The following is a 21,220-nucleotide window of genomic DNA, read 5'->3' on the forward strand; positions in this document are numbered from 1 at the left end:
CATGGCTTGTGATTGGCTTGTTTGTTTGCATTCTTGCACATCAGAGTTGGGAAATGGTTATGATGAATGGAGGGACAGTGGCGTTCATTATGTATGATCTACTGTGTTTTGCATGGCACTTCTAACATGCTAGCATGCAGCTAGTTAGAGTCTGGGTTTATGTACAGAAGCATGTACAGTTGCGATGTATTTCAAATGCTTCTAGCTTATCAATTAACATGCTGTCCTGCCTTGCCTTTTGCAGCTTTTATCCATGACTCAAGATGACTACAAACCATCTGATGTTAGTATACCCTTAGAATTGTCATTTATGCTGATGTGAGTGACTTCAAAGTAACACTTAGAGCTAGAGCCTTTAAATTATATTTGAGTTACCTGTAAATTCCCTGTAAATTTTTCAATTCGTTTCTGCAGAAATTTTATCTGCTTTACTACTCTATGACATGGAATATAATATACAAAACACATTTATGCTTTAGAAAAGCCCTGTTTGGAACATTGTCCTGTGTGTGTGTGTGTGTGTGTGTGTGTGTGTGTGTGTGTGTGTGTATGAGAGAGAGAGAGAGAGAGAGAGAGAGAGAGAGAGAGAGAGAGAAGTATGGAGGACCTTGGGTACCGCCATTCCTCAGGAACTGTCCCCCACTGTTTTTTTTTTTTAACATTGTACTAGCCTGGAACCTTCTTTAGTCTATGCTAGCTCACCAGTGAGCCTGTCACTGTCACTTGAGCTCTGAGACTACAAGGGCGTGATGCCACCATGGCTGGCTTTCTTTGCGTACGTTGCAGAAATCAAATTCAGGTCCCCGTTCTTGGTTCTTGAAAAGCAAGTACCTTACTAACCAAGTTATCATCACTAGCTCTATTGATCTGTCTTTAAAACATGCTCATCTGTAGTTGTGCTAATTATTATGTAAATGGGAAATTGTATATATGTTTATGTTTATCTCGAATCCATAATGTCAGAGAGGTGGGAGGAAAAGAAGACCCCAGTATTTGCACTTAATGTGCGGAAGCCCTGTAGTTGGGTTTCACCTAAGACCTGGAAAGCATTTGCTTAGCCCAGTGCAAAGTGAGTGGGGTCTGGGACAGGAGCAGGGTCAAAATGCCCAGGAAAGGTATGGAGGAATATACAACCGGTATATATAGCCGGATGGCTGGAAGGTATGCAGTAGATAGAGTGGACCTTGACCAGCAAGGGCTGCACAAGCCTTTCTCTGGAGTTTGTATTTATCACGAGGACAGAGTCTGTTGCATGGTTTGTAGCAGGAGTTGAGAAAGGTTTCAATTTGCATTATACTGTCACTAGTCTGTGGAGACCAAATTTGGAGAGAGCATATAGGATCCATCTTGATAACAATATTTGTAGGTTTATTAAACGGTTCAGCCTCTAATCAGCTTTTCATCCTGGGTTATGCATGGAGTTTGGGAGGGAAGAGGTGTGCTTACAGAGAGGCCAGGCTGCAGTCACTGCTGTCCCCCTTTCCCGCCCCCTGGCAGGGCCTGCTGGTGACCGTGAACGGCAACCCCGTGGACTATCACACCATCCACCCAAGTGTGCCCATAGAGAATGGCCCCGCCAAGACGGACCTGTACACGACTCCCCAGTACCGGTGGGAGCCCTCAGAGGAGTCCTCAGGTAAGGCCCCACAGTGATGTGAGCAGGTTCGCTCGGGTGTGTGCTGCTCCTCCATTCATAAAACCGGCACCACTTCCTTTGCTCTGTGTATGATTTGGTTCTTGACTCTCAATCAAGAGAATTTTAAAACAGAACTGTCGCCATCCATAGTCGGTAAAATGAAGGCTATTTCTTTAGGGCTTCATTTCTAATATACAGTAGCATGTTTTTATTCACATTTGGCTCTTGTACACCTACTAAGTGGCATGAGGGGGACAAAGATTGAAAAAGTCAAAACATAAGAAGAAAGAATTTGAGTACGCTAACTTTCATGACACAGGTTCTTGCTGTGTAGCCCTGCCTGGCCTGGACATGGACCAGGGCCTCGGACTTACAATAGTTCTGTTGCCTGTGCCTGCCAAATGCTCAGATTGTAAGCATGAGTAACTTCAGCCGGCAACATGTTCACTTTTTATAGCATTAAATGTGTGTGCACATGCGTGTGTGTGTGTGTGTGTGTGTGTGTGTGTGTGTGTGAGTGCGTGCGTGCGTGTGCATGCGTGCGTGTGCATGCGTGCGTGCGTGTGCATGCGTGCGTGCGTGTGTGTGCGTGCGTGCGTGCATGTGTGCGTGTACATGTGCGTGTGCGTGTGCGTGTGCGTGTGTGTGTGTGTGTGTGTGTGTGTGTGTGTGTGTGTGTGTGTGTATCTACCCACCTATCCATCCACATGCTGGGTTTTCTATGAGTTAATCTGAAGGTCAATAGTTTTTCTGGATAACATTTTAAGAAAAAATTCAAAAGATGATTTTAAGTCAATAAGAGAAGACTGGGGTGACTTCACCCACCCCTGGTGAGGAGAGCCGTGTCATGAAAGAGAGAATGCTCAGAGAACTGCACAATACCTAGTAACAGAGAATTTAAAGGTGGGGTGCAGAGGAAGGGGGGACAGGGGTTGCCTGCACAGTGAGAGGGCAGAGATCTCAGAAAATGTCTCCATTAAACAGTCACTAGAGCAGTGGTAAGAGGTTTATAGAGGACCCCGCTGAGCTGACTGCTTGGTGGCCACAAATGCTCTCCTGGTCATTCAGAGCAAGTGTCTCTATTTGCTGACACCTGGGCAGGAGAATAGCTCTAGAATGTACAGAAGAAGCTGTAAATCAACCATTTGATGAGGGAGAAACCTGGTCAGAGCCAAAGTCTCCCAGGGAATACAAACTCAGGTTCCAGGAGCACATGGGAGGCACTAGGAACGACCACAGGCGGGGAGGAACCAACACTGAAACTAGGCCGTTGAAGGTCCAGCTGGAGAAGTGACCCTCATCTATACCACACACACACACACACACCATAACACACACACATGCCTTAACACACACATACCAAAACAAACACTCCACACATACCATAACACAGACACACACCATAACACAAGACACACATGCACTCCATGACACACACACCATAACACACACACACACACACACACACACACACACACACACAAAACCATACCAAGAGCTTACCATAATGGTAATTTTTAGGTGTATTTGATTTATTATTTTCATTGCTGGGCATGATTTGTGAATTTTACCATAAACTCTAGGCTCATCCAACTGTCATGTTGGAGAAATTAAAACCCAAAAAGCCTGACAGCAGCCCAAGCAAAAGAACCTGTAATCACTGATCTATGAATAATTTGCTCTTCCTCACATGGAAGAACAAATTCCTGTTATTCCTTATTTATATGAAGTACAGTTAATTTCAGAAAAAATCAAAGGGAAATATCTTATTGACATAGATTAATATTGGGTACTCCACAGTCTCTCTGGGTCAGGTATCTGGTTGTGATGATAAAGATGGCTTCTCTGACTTGAAATCCAGTCAAGTTCTGGTCATTATTTTGGCTGAACTTACCATCTGTTCTGGAGGTTTGCCTGGGCCAGAATCTTCTTTTAATCTCACTGTGGAGCTGCTAGCTTGCTGGAGACTCCTGCCTGCTGATGGCCCACCTGACACATCAACTCTGGGCTACCGCAGTCTCTCCATTAGGAAGTTACAGCATAGCAGCTGGCTCTTCTCTAAAAGCAAGATGGTGGTTTGTTAAGAGAAGATGCCTGAGGTGAAAGCCACGTTTCCTTTTGAACTGAATCTGGGCTGGGATGTAGCTCAGTGAGAGGCATTTACCTAGTAAGCACTGAGCCCTGGGTCCCATTTCCCAGCACCAAAAAACTAAACAAAAACAAAAGAAACAAAAACAAAAACCACCCCCCAAACCCTGAATCTGAAAACTGACAGTCCATCTGTTCAAGAGTTTTCTATTCAAGGGGAAAAACAAAGTCATGAATACCAGAGGATGGAAATACCAGAGACCATTCTCTTCTGTGGAGATTCTCTTTTCAGTGTACCTGGGCCATTATTCCCACCAGTCAGAACTCGTTGCTTCTGTCTGAGTGCTAGAGGCTCTACTGGTTGGAGACCCTTCCTATACCAGAAAATACTGCCAAAACCATGCTTGTGATGTAGTGTGGAAGTTGCCATTGTGATGAATGTCAACTACATCCATACATAGTCATATAAAGTGTTCGTCTCTCTAGAAAAGAAAGAGGAAGAAGAGGACAGGAGAGAAGACTCAGAAGGGGAAGGGAGCCAGGAGGAAAAACGGAGTGTGAGAATTCACGCCATGGTCACCGTGTTCCAGTTCATCATGAAGCAGAGTTACATCTGTGCGCTCATCGCCATGATGGTTGGTATTTGCAGCACTGGAGGGCCATCCTCCAAGCCTCCCAGCTAGGCTCAGTCGAGACTGCAGTTTGGGAATGGGATTGACTTCAGTTAGCCTCAGTCATATCCGAAACAGATTTCAAAGGGCCTTTTCACCAAGGACTACAGGATGAGAGTTGAGGATCAGGTAGCAAGTTTCCTGGAGTTGATGTCATCCATGAGCCTGTTTGGCAGGTTGCTCTGCCAGCTGTGGTTGACAAAACCCATCTTAGTCTCGAAGAACTTAGTGGCAGCAAGGCAAATGCTTCATTTGTCTGAAAGGTCTAACCACTGTTTTGTCCTTATAGAAGTTCAGAATGGCCTTTGTTAACCTGTCCTCATTGTTCAATGTTTAGACACCTCACAAGCACTTTCTTGTAAAATTTCTAATTTCTGTCATGTATGTGTTTGCTTGATAAAGAATGCTTAATCTCAACCTCTGATCCTCCAAATTCCTGCTTCTCACCCAGCTATAGCCTACAATCACCATAACCATAACTAATCACCAACTCCAAATACTGGGAAAAATAAATCTGCTTTAATACTGTAAAAGTGTATTGGGAAAAAAAAAGTGTATTGGGAGTAAAAGGCCTTTGACCGTCCCCTAAAGGAAGCACAAAACCAATGTCCTGTTCAGCTGTCTCTATGTCTCTATTCCTGTTCTTCCTTCCCTCACAACAGGCTGGGAAGCTTTTCATTGTCCACCTACTAGTCTCTCTTGCCTAAAGGCCTCTTCTGTGCAGATAGCTGAACTCCCCAGAGTGTGTTACCCTGACAGCAGCTGTCCTTTGTCCCCACGGCTCTGCAGGCATGGAGCATCACCTACCACAGCTGGCTGACCTTTGTGTTGTTGATATGGTCGTGCACTCTCTGGATGATTCGCAACAGGAGGAAATACGCCATGATCAGCTCTCCTTTCGTGGTCGTCTATGCCAATCTGCTGCTGGTGCTGCAGTACATATGGAGCTTCGAACTTCCTGAGATCAAGAAGGTCCCTGGATTTCTAGAAAAGAAAGAGCCAGGAGAACTTGCTTCAAAGGTAAATGGATGAGGAAACCGGAAAGAAAGAGAAGCAATCATGACCGTATCATAGCAAGCAAATTTTCATGAAAGTAACTCTCTAAATGATTTTAGAATGAAAATATCTGAGACCTAGAAATAGATTACATTGTTCAGATGCCTCTCTTTTTATTCAGAACAGGGGAATGACCCTAAAGATCACATATAGTGCTACAGCTCTGGGTCTTGTTTTGCCTTTTTATTTTGTGATTGAATCCTACCATTGCAGAATTAGGGTGGGACTCACTCTGGAGTCCAAGCAGGACTGGAATTTCCAGTCCTCCTTCAGTTCCCCAGGTAGCTGGGATCAACAACCCACCAAGCCTGGTGTAGATAAAATGTATGCCATCCTGCTTTTAGTTTTGACTTAGAAATGGCAGTTTTTCTACTAAGGAAAATTCTAGAACAGATTATTGTAAGTTAAATGTAGTGGTGGTGATTAGATATAGTCTATATTACAAGAGTTTCTAAATAGCTTTATTAGAAAGTCTTTTACAGCATCAATTTACTACTTCAATCAATCCTACTCCTGAATCAGTAATCAGATGAATAATAGGATTATGCATTGTGAAATAGAAAATGCAACATAGAATACACAGAGGAATTGGAGAGTTTTTTGGACAGGTTAACCATTTGTAAAAACCAGCTTCTTTGCACATGCCCGCACAGAGAATAATTTACTGTGGCTAATAATTTAACTATGTTTGAAAAACATTTTTTAGCAGTAGAAATTGTAACACTTGCTTTTTTTCCTTCTGTTGTGAAGAATTTGCAGCCATTTCATGGTCTGTTTATCTCCCTGAGCCATTTTAATGGTTTTGATTTCAGAAGGTTAAACAGTACAACTTACTGTCTTATGCACAAAGTCCTTACATGTTAATGACATTAAGACAATTTTAAAAAATCAACATGTATAATATTGAATGAACTTTGAAATTTTTCTTCACTAGACATACAGGAAACTAAATATCACCAGAAAAATAAAATCATATAATGTGAAGCCGTCTCTTTCTGGAAGCTACGGCTTACATGTGTCCAGGCATCCCCAGTCCTAAGGACTGGTGTTCCTGGGACATTTACTTTGTGAGTAGCCTAAGCAGAAGATGGGTACACAGAGCAGACATTTTGAATCAGTATTAAAAGGCGAATGCTAACTGTCCTTTATATAACAGACTTTTAAAATCTCATTCATTAGAGCTGCTAGAAGGCCTGCCCCCACCCCAGCTCATCTGCCCAGATGTGCCTTCTGATGAAAACTCCTCAAAGTGCTGTCACTCACAAGTTACCTCCATCAGAACACAGGACTCTCCAGTCTTTTCATAGAGGAGGGATTCACACTCTTCCTTTTCAGCTGAGCTAGTCCACTGTAGCTAGACCCAGATCACGTGAGAGATACAGAAAAAAAAAAGTCAGCTAGTTTGTTGAATTAAAGTCTGTCTAGTCTAAAATCATTCATTCTTGGAAAGGATATGTTATTTTAGAAATAAACTCTTGACGGTTTTGAAAAGCATTGTTGAAGACACTTAGATAACTATGGGCTCACAAAATCTCCAATGTAATGATATTCATGAGAACACAACTACCAGGTCAGGTGACACAGGTCTGGAATCCCACCAGTTTAGGAGACTGAGGCACAAGGATTTCAAATTCAAAGTTGAGGCTACGGAATGACTTCAAAGTCAGTATGAGCTCCTCAGTGAGACCTTGTCTCCAAATCAAAAGTTGAAGAGTTGAGTTTACCAAGCCTTGGGGTCAATCACTAGGTCTGCTAAATAACTAAGCAAGTGAATAAAATAGATAGATAGATAGATAGATAGATAGATAGATAGATAGATAGATAGATAGAGTAAATGCTACTAATTAACAATATACCATCTAGAGAATACCTGTGAGTTTGCATGACACAAAAGAAGAAAGGAAAGAATGTGGCCTCTGGCCTTTAAGAGCTGTCCGCTAAGAGCTAAGTATTGAAGCTCTTTGCAGCATTGTCCAAGTCTGGCCTTGCTCCCAGCCACTCATTCTTTCCTTCAGGAAAGACCCCATATGCTCCTAATCGTTCTTAACCTCTCACCACATGTTAATGAAACGGCTCATTTAGTAGAGACTTGCAAAATTTTAATGCCCAGTTTTCGACGTGCCAGTTCTCCAGTTCTTGACCTTGTTCTTCTCTGCGTGTTAACCAGGATTCATTAGTACTACTTTGGGCTGAAGGCACATTATAGCTGGCACAGATGACTGTGTGACAAGTGAAAAGACAAGGAGACACCAAGCCAGCCTTACCTTGTAAAATGGTTTTCATTTCTTAGGCAAATACTTAGTGAAAACCTTTTCTGAACCAGAATGTCATGCCACATCCACTAAGAAGTCCAGAATCACCAGAGACAGACAAATGTTACTGAGATGTGTAGACACTGAGACTGCCACACACTGCTCATGGAGTGGAAATTGGTTCAGCAGCCTTAGAAAATGAGTATTTGTCAGTTCCTCCAACAGTTAAACACTCAGCACAGGATGAGCAGTGCCAGGTGTAAGTTTAGACAACTATCCAAGACAGATGGAAACATGAAGACATGGGGACACTGAGAGGACTGTTCATAGTAATGGGATCCATTGTAGACAAGTTGGAAGCCCAAAGGCTCCCAAAGAAGAGTACATAAGCACATTCTTGCATCTTTATAAAATAAGATACTGCTCCCTAGTGAAAAAAAAAACAGAAAAGGAATGAAGTATACATATTATAAGGTGATTAAGCCTTAAAAATATCATGCTAAATAAATGTCATTTACAAAAGGCATGTATTATGTAACTCTCTCTACTTAAAATGTCGACATTATGTATTTAAGTACAGAGAGTAAGTAAATCAATTTTTGGCAGGAACTAATCTATGAAAGAAAGGGGTGATGGAAACCATGCTGCTTTGGGGTAGGGAGCAAAGAAAAGATGACAAAATAGATTGTGGTAATGATTTGTAGCCCTGGAAGTATACTGAAACCAACTAAGTGGACACTTCCCAGGAGATTTTTGGACTCTAATCCAAAGCCTCATAAATGTTAGTCATCCAGTCAATCACTGATCTATACCCAGCCTTTGAAATATACTCTTGAAATGGGTAAGTTGTGTAGTAAGTGAATTGTGTTTTGCCAAAAAGAAAAATGGCCCTACTAGTCAGCATATTCCCTAGAGTAATGGGCTCCTTATGTCAGGAGGTTTTTTCCCAGCTGCAAGAAAAGGTCAACATAGACATGTGGAAGCTTAGAATTCTTTCTTATCCATTGCAAAATGAACAGGAATGCTAGCTGGTATATTTTCTGAGATGAAAAATTATTTTTCATACCTGCGGAATTCTTCAAAATAAGAAATATTGCCGAGTCAAAGGGTTGTTATACAAGACAATCTCTATTAGGCCCTGACTATCAAACTATCAAGAGGAGATCAGTCTCTGACACTGACCTGGAAGGAGTCCGGTGCCTGAAGTTGGTTTCTGTTAAATGGAGAGGGCCCATCATCCTGAGTGCTACACATGTGCGTACCATATGGTGATGCTCACACTTAAGCTTGCTAAGTAGCTAGGCCTAGGCCCTCCTAAATATGTGCTCGCACAACTATGGGGGAGAATGAGCTTCAAATGGTTGCTGACCCCCCACCTCACTCTACCTTCAGATTCTCTTCACCATCACATTTTGGCTGCTCCTGAGGCAGCATCTCACAGAGCAGAAGGCCCTTCAGGAAAAGGAAGCGCTTCTGTCTGAAGTCAAAATTGGAAGTCAAGAACTTGAAGAAAAGGGTATGTGGGGAACAGGGGTGGTGAGCTCATAGTTAAGAGCACTGCTCCAGAGGATACAGGTTTGATTCCCAGGCGTGGTGGCTCCTGCCTGTCTGTAACTCCTGATCCAGAAGCTCTGATGCCTTCATGGCCTCTTTAGACATAAGGTAACCTTTAGGGTATTCCTGTGAGCCTATGGGGAATATTATTTTTAAATGTGTTGTTTTACATTTCGGAAATGTTATTCCCAATGGAAGACAACACTAAATATCAGAGAAATTTTCTCAGAAGGCATGCCTCTAGTGAGAAATGGAAACAATGAATTAATTCAAATCTCTTAAATTTACATTCTTGGCTTTTAAAAAAATAGAAGGAAAAAAGAAGAAGAGGGAGGGAAGGGAGAGAAGGGAAGAGGGAGAGAGGGAATAAGGGAGGGGTAGTGAATTATTAACATACCGTTAGCTTTTGTCTTTCTGAATAGATTAATGAAAACTAGCTCTCAAACTCCCTAAGCAGATGAGTAAGTATGTTTGTCATTTATAGAATGGATTAGATGAATCTTGACTACATGAGCTTGAATGTCTGTCTATTCAGCACACTTCTTTACTATTTAGTTTTAGCAAAGAATGGTTTGTTTAGCATAAATAGTCGAAGTCCTGCTTCAGGTTTACTCCCCTCCCTCTGGGAATTCACTGGTTTCTTGGAGAAATGATTCAAATTTAGATAGCTTCATAAAGACAGTGCAGGTAACTTTAGCAATACAATATCTTGAACATTATCATATTTTAAACCACATGGTGCTTCGGGCTAAGAGCTAGCACTGGTCTGATTATTATACTGCTTGTGCTGTCTAGAGCCATGCAACAATTAGAATCAGAAATGGCATCTTAGTCTGATTTTGACTATTGTTACACATTTATCTTTTTACTGTCTGACCCTCAAAACTGAAAATGCAGATAGATTAGCATAAAATATTTCTGTATATATTCCATTTTATAAAAATTATAAAGACCATCACTTACTTGTCAGTGTTGCCTTAGTTTTAGAGCCATGTAAAAAGCATGTAATAACTCAGAAAACATACCCAAATAAGTCACCTGCAGCCAAAGCATGGCTATAGCCAGGAATAATAACATGGCCTTCTGTCTTGCAGATGAGGAGCTCCAGGATATACAAGTGGAAGGAGAACCCACAGAGAAGGAAGAAGAAGAGGAAGAGGAGATAAAGGAAGAAAGGCATGAGGTAAAGAAGGAAGAGGAAGAGGAAGTGGAAGAAGATGATGACCAGGACATCATGAAGGTTCTGGGCAATCTGGTGGTGGCCCTCTTCATCAAGTATTGGATCTACGTCTGCGGGGGCATGTTCTTTTTTGTCAGCTTCGAGGGGAAAATCGTCATGTACAAAATCATCTACATGGTGCTGTTCCTGTTCTGCGTGGCCTTGTACCAGGTCAGTAAACACATGGACCCAAGCTTCTAGTTCTCACACCTGACTCATTAGAGATGAGTTCTCTCCACAGAAATGAACATATCTAGAAAGTAACCTTCAGAATCCCAAGTCAAGAATGACTAGAAGCAATGTGTTCTCATTCTCTCTCTCTCTCTCTCTCTCTCTCTCTCTCTCTCTCTCTCTCTCTCTCTCTCTCTCTCTCTCTCCCCCTTCCCCCTCCCTCCTCACTCCCTCCTTCCCTCTCTCTGTCTCTCTTTTCCTCCTTCCCTCCTTCCCTCCTTTCCTCCCTTCTTCTCTCATTTTAAAATTTTCCATTTGGTCAATTTTTATAGCCTTTATACTTAGGTAACTAAATATATCAATCTTTTATTTTACAGCTGCTAGTTAAAACTCTTGAATAATATTAATGAACTTATTTGTAAAGAACTGGCAGAAAAAAATCACACACAAATACTAAAAAGACCCAGTCTACACATCTCAGTAGGTTTTCGTTAGTTAAAATAGCCATTTTGAGCCTATGTAGCTTGGAATTGGATATCACTCATTAACTCTCAAGAATATCTTATGCCTTTCATCAGTTTTCCTAAATGTCTTGATTTAAAAATAATCTTTGACATTAGATAATATTTTTAACACCTAATAACTGAAGAGCAATGTATAGACAATCTTAAGTACTTGAGGATTTTCCAGTTTGCTCATACTTCGGGCTTTGGGATCAGAAAACTGCCCATTTGTGAATGTAAGTGTGTGTGTGTGTGTGTGTGTGTGTGTGTGTGTGTGTGTGTGTGTGTAATACAGTGAGGGCTTTGGTACAATAAACTAATCATATTAAAAATGAGTTAGGCTTTCCATGAATTCAGTGTGAACTGATGTCAGACAGCAGACCAACAATACAGACTAGAGTCACAGTTCTTTTGAGCATCCATTCAAGAGTTTTAACAGCTGTAGAATAAAAGATCGATGTATTTAGTTATCTAAATATAAAGGCTATAAAAATTGACCAAATGGAAATTTTTAAAACGAGAGATGGAGGAAGGAAGGGAGGGAAGGAGGAAGAGAGGAAGGGAGGGAGAAGAGAGAGAGAGAGAGAGAGAGAGAGAGAGAGAGAGAGAGAGAGAGAGAGAGAGAGAGAGCTATAACAATAGTAAGAGGTCATTTATGAAATAAGAGTTTGAAAATGCTCTCAGTGCGAATTGATGAACTCTAGAATATCTCTAAGGTGTAAAAGGGGTCCTCTAATCATTTGTTCATTGAATACAATATTGAATTTTACAGTTTTGAAAATTGCAGCTTTCTGTAAGCAGCAAAAAGAAAAAAAAGAAAAAAGAGAAAACATATAATGGCACATTGCCACAACTAAACTGTACAAAAAACCTTAGAAACCTAAGACTAAAATAGACTTTTCTTCAAAGATTCATATTTGTGTGTATGTGTGTGTGTGTGTGTGTCCAGTACTTTGACTGAAATCTATACAAGCCATTTTTTTTTCTTTTCACAACTATTTTTCCAATTTTTGTTTCCTTCTTTCTTCAACGTCTGACTCAGGTGCACTATGAGTGGTGGAGGAAAATTCTGAAATACTTCTGGATGTCGGTGGTCATTTACACCATGCTGGTGCTCATCTTCATATACACTTACCAGTTTGAAAACTTCCCAGGCCTGTGGCAAAACATGACCGGATTAAAGAAAGAAAAGTAAGTGATTTGTGCCTGGGATGGGACAGGAAGAAGACAAACACAATAAAAGCCTCAGTGCATATTGGGTTTTGAGTAAACTGTAATGCTCTGAATGCCTGTGAGGTCCTTAAAGGCAAGTTAGAGAATCCAATTCTTCTCTGTTCCCTCTGTCAAGCTCTGACCTGGACATGTAAGGAGACTCCATAAAGGTTGTCTGGCAAATGAGTTTTCAGCCCCATTTTAATGAACAATGATGTCTAGTGTCCGTTGCATGTGAAACACAGCTACCTAGCTTAATGCTGTGCCTTCTGCTTCCCAGCTCAGCAGTTTTTCAGCCCATGGGAGGCTTGTGGATTCACTAACCTTTTCCCTGTATCTAGGCTTACACTCTAAGGAGTATTATAGAAAAGGTTTATGTAGGGTCATATGAATACACCCACTGGGATTCATTATAGATGCTTGTTGAATGCCTATCCTGTGCCAGGATTAGAGCAGGAAACAAGAAAGGGAGCTGAAGAGAAAAATAAATAAAAAACAGGAAAAGAAAAATGGGAAAAAAAAATGTACCTTGATTCATATAAGTTCAGTAAAACATATGTCAATCTACGAAGGAAGCAATAAGCAGAGTGGTCCCCTCAGGAGCCTTTGTACAAGTGTCATTTGCACACAACCTGACAAACAGAAACTAAACTTTTCTTAGAAAAATGGGATTTTGAGTCTAGGATGTGGGAGAGCATCCTAGGCAGAAAGAACAGCAAACAAAAAGGCCCTAAGGCAAGATGGAGGTCGCCCTGTCACAAGGGGAATTCATGGAAGCTCACTTCCTCAGAGCATGGGAGACTACACCAAGTGAGGGGGGTGTGTGTGTGTGTGTGTGTGTGTGTGTGTGTGTAAGGGGGTATTACAAATACCCAGGACACAGCACAGCAAGAAGTTTGTATTTTATTCTCATTGGAATGTCGAAGGCCAACTTTGAAGCCACAAGGTAAACTGAGGAAGGCCGAGTCTGGAGTTGGTGATCGATCTATCGATCAATCACTCAGCAGAAATTTCACTGGGGTGGGTACTCCCTTTGATAAGTGAGAAACTCTCTGAACTCTTTAAATTCTTTGGTGGCCAGTGGGAAAGAAAAGAAAAAAGAAAAAAGGATTATACACACACACACAGACACACAGAGGGGGGAGGTGGGGGGGGAGAAGGAGAGAGAGAGGATGAAGCAAGACAAGCTCCAACAACTTCCCACATATACTTACATACATACATACATACATACATACATACATACATACATACATATATACATACACATTCACACACTGGGTGGATGGGCCAAAGCTCCAACCAACTTTACATACAGAAATATACACATATATTCGGTAGATGGAATAAACGTCACCAAACAGCCTTCAACAGCTGTACTTTTCTCTTGGCTTTTTATACCACCTAAGACAGAGTTCTCTATGTAAGAAAAAAAATCACCTCATAGCCACAAGTTACATATTCTCTAAAAACAATCACCACAAAAACAAATTCTTTACAGATTAAAATCATTACATAAAATAAAATTGTGACAGAATTATTGATTATGAATTCTTTGGAAACTCATACCAAACTAAACATTTGCCTTCGATCTTTCTCTCCACAAGTTCAATATAACCCCAAAGCAAGAATTCTTTCTCATTAATTAACAAAGTTTAAGCAAGTCAAACTATAGTAGCAAGTTCTTTCCTATGTTTAGCTGACAACAATTTGTACTTACCAAGAAACAGATCTATCCTACATCCTTCTCTTTGAAGTCTTGTTTAGCTAAACTGGCTAATCATCTATTCTCTATTCTTATACTCAGAATTATTTACTTTTTATTCATAACACTGTCTTTTCATGTTGCACACTGAAACATATGGCCCTATCTCTAGATTATAAACAAGATGCAAGAACTCATACCCAACCTAGAATGAATGTTTTCTTTGATCAATAGCTTGACCCAAACCTATTTTTCTCTTCCAAGTACAATTCTGTACTTGTAAGCCATTAAAGTTCTCCGTGCATCTTTTCTAACCTATGAAGCATTTATTTACTATTTAACAGGGGAGGGGGCACATTCTGCTCTTAATTCTAACTTTAGATCTTTCTGGCAAAAAAAAATTAAACCATCTCCTTAAAGTTTCTATCAATTACTCTAACTTCCTAAAAAAATCACATTAGGAATTCTGTAAAATCATTATTTCATCTAAACAATATTATTTTATGAAAGTTCATCTTCATGATTACCTGCAGGAAAATTGCCCAATAGAGTGGGCTATCACCTAGGAAGTAATCACACCAAGCTATAGGCAGTGAGAGTTTCCAACACCATGCCAGATATTCAAGGAACATAGCAATGACAAACATGAGAAGGTACATCAATAGCCAGAAGCAATCCTGGAATGAAGCCCCTGGGGCTGTGCCTCTCCAAGGTACAGCCATCTCAGCTGTGCAAATGGTGGGCCATTTCCAGGAGCTGCTCCTACTGCAGCTCCTCCTGCATGGTGTCTGCCATTAGAATTTTCTTCAAATCCCGGAAGATCCTTGAGCAGCTAAGGAACTGTGATTTATGAAAAACAGAAACAAAATCATGTCACATGCACTGAGCATCTTTCCTGGTAGAAATAGCAAGACCTTCTTCAGACTGAGCAAAGGGTGGAGACAGATAAAGGCTATGTGTGTGTGCGCTGGGTGTGAGAGAGTTGTCCACAGGTGAACTTAGGAGGCAAAAAAAAAAAAAAAAAAAAAAAAAAAACCATACAGACATGACTGTCTTAGTCAGAGTTTCTATTCCTGGACAAAGCATCATGACCAAGAAGCAAGTTGGGGAGGAAAGGGTTTATTCAGCTTACACTTCCACATTGCTGTTCATCACCAAAGGAATTCAGGACTGGAACTCAAGCAGGTCAGGAACTTGGAGGCAGGAGCTGATGCAGAGGCCATGGAGAGGTGCTGCTTACTGACTTGCTTCCCCTGGCTTGTTCAGCTTGCTTTCTTATAGAATCCAGGACTACCAGCCCATGGATGGCATCACCCACAAGGGACCCTCCCACCCTAATCACTAATTAAGAAAATGCCCTACAGTTGGATCTCATGGAGGCATTTCCTTAAGGGAGGCTCCTTTCTCTGTGATAACTCCAGCCTGTGTCAAGTTGACACACAAAATCAGCCAGTACAGTGACTATGATAGGAAAAAATAGGGATGCTTCCTGTTGTCTAAACTTTGCATAAAGCAGATGTTTGTACCATTTAATGGTTCGGGAGAGGGCAGAGTAGAAATGGCTTTGCCAAGGAAAAGAGGGAAACCAAGGCCAATGCTAAGTCTGAAGTCACAGTGGAGTAGCTTTCCAGTAGAAATGTGGGTCTAGTTGCACAGGAAATCACAGTGCTATTAGTAGATACGTCAGTTTGGGCAACAAAAAGGCAGATAAGTTCCGGGGTTGACCAAGAAGAGTATAAGAAAAGGGACCCTAAACTGAATCTAGTAGCAGTTCTGCTGCTATGTACAGTAGAAATAGGAGGTGGGGTAGAAAGAAAACCAGACATGTATGAGCAGCTGACCCCAAAACTATTAGAGGAGGATTAGTACTGGAATACATACTGTAATAAGAGGCTGCTGGGTTCTGCTACAATGAGTTGGTACCGACTGCTGTGAAGACAGGCTGGTTGGATTGGTGAATAGTGGGGGAGTGGGGTAAGTGTAAAAAGCTCTGAGGATAACTGCTGTGACTTGTGAGGGAGAGGAGAGACTGTTGTGTCCAGAAAGCTTCTTGCTTTTGCTCTGTCTTCTTCGACAGGCTTGAGGACCTCGGCCTGAAGCAGTTTACTGTGGCTGAACTGTTCACTCGCATATTCATCCCCACCTCCTTTCTGCTGGTCTGCATCCTACACCTCCACTACTTCCATGATCGCTTCCTGGAACTTACAGACCTCAAGTCCATCCCCAGCAAAGAAGACAACACCATCTACAGGTGAGTGAACAGGATAAGCCTCTCCTTCTGCATCCAGTAAGGCAGCCTTGGGATGCTGCTTCAGCTGGAAGCCCAATCCACCAGGATAACTTGGACCTTTAGCCTTAACCTTGAACTTCTCACTGAAGCTCACACACTGTGTGTGTGTGTGTGTGTGTGTGTGTGTGTGTGTGTCCCACACAGCAGAGTCATGAGATTCCCCGGCATGCTTTCTGATTGTCATGTAAATTTGCCCTCATGTAGACAGGACAAGCAACCCAAACTCTCCTATGTCACTCCTACTTCCTTTACTGATAATTAGTGCTTGAAAATGAGTGGTTGTTAGAACTGAAGGATTCCATAGCAAATTGTAGGAGGAAAAACTACCCTCAGTTATACTTGTCAATTATTGGAAAATATCACGACTTGATCATTTTTGACACTACTAGATACCTATTGCTAAAACTATTTATTATTGAACTCTGACAATATGCATGCTTAATTTAGCTATAAATATCCAATGACTTTTCAAAAGTCATATTCAGAGGATTTAGAAACCTATTTAAAGCTTGGCATGGTGACACGTGCCTATAATCCCATAACTTGGGAGGCTGACAAAGAAAATAAATAAAAAACAGGAAAAGAGAAACAGGAAAAAACTTACCTTGATTCATATAAGTTCACTAAAACATATGTCAATCTACGAAGGAAGCAATAAGCAGAATGGTCCCCTCAGGAGCCTTTGTACAGGTGTCATTTGCACACAACCTGACAAACAGAAACTAAACTTTTCTTAGAAAAATGGGATTTTGAGTCTAGGATGTGGGAGAGCATCCTAGACAGAAAGAACAGCAAACACAAAGGCCCTAAGGCAAGATGGAGGTCGCCCTGTCACAAGGGGAATTCATGGAAGCTCACTTGCTGAGAGCATGGGAGACTACACCTAGTGAGGGTTGTGTGTGTCTGTGTCTGTGTATCTGTGTGTGTGTCTGTGTATGTGTCTGTGTGTGTGTCTGTGTATGTATCTGTGTGTGTGTGTCTGTGTGTCTCTGTGTGTGTCTGTGTGTCTCTGTGTGTGTGTCTGTGTATGTGTCTGTGTATGTGTCTGTGTGTCTGTGTGTGTGGGTCTGTGTGTCTCTGTGTGTGTGTCTGTGTAGCCACAAGTTCAAGGCCAACCTAGACTACAAAGTGAATTAAAATCAAAACAAAGACATAATATACACTGAGAGACAGACAGAGACAGGGAGGAAGAGATAGAGAAATATTTTCATTTGTAAGATTTAACTGTTGGTCATTGCTAGATGACTTAAATTTTATTTTATTTTGTTCCCCAAACCCTCTCTTCTCTTCAATGTATATTTTCTTCTCTTTAAATTTTCTTCCTGTTTGTGGAAGCTTTCTGTCACTATTATTCTTGTGGCCATGTGTCTGGGTTTTCAGATATATAACCAAATAGGACATAGGATATAATTTATACAAAGGAGTCAGTATTTTCAGAACCACAGTCTTCCTGAAGACAAAAGGCTCAACAAAGGTTTTACCAGATTAATTGCCTGTGCTGGCTAGTTTATGTCAGGTTAACATAAGCTACAGTCATTTGAAAAGAGGGAGCCTCAGTTGAGAAAATGCCTCCATAAGATCGGGCTGCAGGCAAGTTTGGAGAACATTTTCTTAATTCATGATAGAATGGGAATGACCCAGCCCATCGTGACTGGAGCCATCTCTGGGCTGGTGGTCCTGGGTTCCATCAAAAGCAGACTGAGCAAGCCATGAGGAGCATTCCACTAAGCAGCACCCCTCCATGGTTTCTGCATCAGGTCCTGCCTCCGGGTTTCTGCCCTGCTTAATTCCTTGCCCACACTGTTTTTTATGACGAACTCTAATACAAAACTGTGAGTGAAATAATTCTTTCCTCCCTAAAATGCTTTTGGTCAAGGTGTTTCATCACAGCAATAGTAACCCTAAGATAACAAATGATTTAGACCGAGTATGTATGTGAAACCTGAGTTTAGCCCAGCATTCCCTCAAAGAACACATATCTGCCACACCTATTATGCAGGTTCTGGGAAGGGTTACTATCAGGATAAGTATATTCTACCTTCTTTCTACAGTTATAGCAATATGTTTGCTTGTCAATTTGCAAAGAAATGGCAGATCTTGAACCCCTTCAAGATCACTGCTCCTTTTATTTCTGCTTGCAATTCAGCCCCAAACATTCCCTTATTAACGACTTTTACCAGAAAGGGGAAGGTATTGAAGAGTTACATGAAATTTCACCTTCAGGTCTGAGAAGCAGTTTTCTAGACCCTTGGAGAAATTATATAACTCTGGTATCCTGAGGTTTTCTGTAAGAGTGTTCTATAAAAGTTACAAAATTTGAATTTGAATATTTGGCATATACAGCATCTTTTAAAAATTCTCTCCTATATTTTTCTTACTGATAATGTTCATCTCCCTGTAGCTTGTTTATTTTGTCCTGAGTCCTAATCAATGACCACATTAAAATCCAAATAATGAAGGAAAATAAATATCTTCACAGATGGGACTGACTTCCCCTGCTTGCTCAACTTCTCTTATTTCTTTGTTTTTGAGTGCTTTATGAAAAATGGTTGCAAACGGAGATGGATGGACTCATTGCAGTTACTAAGTTGATTTCAGAACTATGGTTTTTATCGGTATATCCCATTATCCTCTTCCTATCTTACACCATCTGCTAAGAGTGTGTAAGCATGCACATATTCAGTATAGACAAATACCACTTGTATTTAAAGTAGAATTTATTGTTATTTAAATTTACAGAAATTTTACTTAGAATTATAGAAAGAAATTATGTCATACATAAGAAAAAAGATTATATATTTCAGTAGACAATCTCAAGAAATTTTACTTACTCATAATGTATAACAGAATAATAATATAAGTTACATAATAATAATTTTTACAAACTCTTATAATTCCTTTGATATCATTACAAGTCATCTTTGTTCCAAAATACCTTTTAAGCTTAAGTTTTAAAGACTCTAAAGAGAATATATATTTTTTTGGCTTACTTAGAATTCTAGTAAAATCTGTAAAAGGAGCAAAAGTTAACCTTCAGATTCTGATTTTCTTTGATAATGTGTAGCTTCAAAATCAAGCATCCCTACTCTTTAATAAAGTATGGGATGGGCGTGGGGAGACTGACAGGGCATGGGATCTTTGGGCACTTTACTGTGTGTGTCTAACTTCAGGTTGCTCCTGAATCTTGCTGTCCAGACTCTTCCTCAAGGCATGGTCTGTGTGGATGATACCCCTTCCTGAGCCTGAGAGACAGTCTCCTCTTTCATTACCTCTCTCTAACAGTCTCCTCTTTCTCTCCCACCTGTCTCCCACTGCATCCTTGGGCTTCCATCCCTCTGCGCAGCCATGCCAAAGTCAATGGTCGTGTGTACCTAATAATAAATAGGTGGGTATGCTGACGTTTTGTTCTCTCTCCTTTTCATTTTAAAATGGTTTCTTCGTATGTTAAACCCTTTGCTGCTTTGTAAATGATGAGTGGTGTCCTCATAGTGGACGGTGGCCTCAGGTATGCTCATGGATGTATATTGCAAACCAAGCCATTTGGTGGTGATACCAAATGGTGCTGTGCCGCGGCTGTGGAGGTGCTCCAGGGTCTTCAGCTGGTGCTCAGCATTTGATTTTGGTTTCAACTTGTAAGTCCCTTTGATTTTTGTTCTTGGGTAGCGTTTGTTCAAGGCTCACCTGAGCATTTGGCACCTCACTGATCGTGTAATGGAGAGCTCAGCTCAAGAACTGCCTCCTCCAAACAGTTCCATCAATGCAACATTCTGCTGACACTGGTCTGCCTTCCGTCTGGATTCCTGCCGCACTTTCTCAGGCTGCTTTCCTGACACTTTCCTTCCAGAGCCCTGCTTGTCTTACCTTGCTAAAGGCATATGCTCCTTGGATATGAATGTCCTGTGTCATACACAGGAGACTTCCCATCACTGAACCCTTAGACTTACTCACTAGTTGATATTTGGGAGGTCCTTCCTGAATGAAAGGAAAATGGCCACAGTATGTGGTTTAAAAACAAACAACACAAAGTCAAACAATCAACAACCCTCCCCCCCCCAAAAAAAAACCCAAAATATCAATTTCCAAATACAATTCTACTAAAAGGATCATAATATTAAAGACTTAAAGACAGATCTTTCAGCCGGGTGGTGGTGGCACACGCCTGTAATCCCAGCACTCTGGGAGGCAGAGGCAGGCAGATTTCTGAGTTTGAGGCCATCCTGGTCTACAGAGTGAGTTCCAGGATAGCCAGGGCTATACAGAGAAACCCTGTCTCGAAAAAACCAAATCCAAAAAAAAAAAAAAAGAAAGAAAGAAAGACAGATCTTTCACATCCCTAGATTATACATAGCTGTCACCTGGCTGCAGAGCCAAAAAAAAAAAAAAAAAAAAAAAAAAAAACCAATAAATGTTAGCATCGTGCTAGCGTGCTAGGGCTGTCTGGAATATGCTGGAAGCCAGAGTGAGAGAAAATTCCAGCTCAGGGTTTTAGCTGATGGGTAGAGAATAGGAAACTCTCTAGTTACAGTTCTTCACCAGCTAGTTATATCCCCTGTGTCGAAATAAAAGAGCTCTCATTCCTCATTAATAAATGTACCATTCATTTTATTAGGAGATGCTCTACAAAGCTTCAGATTCATCCCCCAAATAATTAAAATCCACAAATATCTCAGCTTTACCATTACCCTTTTTCAGCGAAATCTCTCACTCATGGAAAGACCTCAGAGAAAGACTAGCATACCCTGCCCCAAGGAAACACTAATCAAACACGCCCAACTCTTATTACAAAGCATGAGCTTCAGAATGTTACCTTTAAAATGTGTCCAAATTTTAATAGGACCAACTACTCAATTAGAACAGTAGAGT

At 41.0% G+C, this 21,220-nt stretch overlaps 1 protein-coding gene across 1 annotated transcript in view; it reads left to right on the forward strand.

Annotated features, from left to right (window-relative positions):
• Positions 1 to 21,220, forward strand: part of Piezo2 (piezo type mechanosensitive ion channel component 2) — a 390,271-nt gene that overhangs the window by 287,417 nt on the left and 81,634 nt on the right. Inside the window, exons 10-17 of the mRNA XM_052155704.1 lie at positions 245 to 283; positions 1,498 to 1,636; positions 4,211 to 4,359; positions 5,185 to 5,415; positions 9,096 to 9,219; positions 10,352 to 10,647; positions 12,193 to 12,341; positions 16,145 to 16,318. Of these exons, the coding sequence (XP_052011664.1) occupies positions 245 to 283; positions 1,498 to 1,636; positions 4,211 to 4,359; positions 5,185 to 5,415; positions 9,096 to 9,219; positions 10,352 to 10,647; positions 12,193 to 12,341; positions 16,145 to 16,318 (1,301 nt within the window). The remainder of the gene's footprint in view (positions 1 to 244; positions 284 to 1,497; positions 1,637 to 4,210; positions 4,360 to 5,184; positions 5,416 to 9,095; positions 9,220 to 10,351; positions 10,648 to 12,192; positions 12,342 to 16,144; positions 16,319 to 21,220) is intronic.

The sequence above is a fragment of the Apodemus sylvaticus genome, chromosome 13, assembly GCF_947179515.1.
Source record: "Apodemus sylvaticus chromosome 13, mApoSyl1.1, whole genome shotgun sequence".
NCBI lineage: Eukaryota > Metazoa > Chordata > Mammalia > Rodentia > Muridae > Apodemus > Apodemus sylvaticus.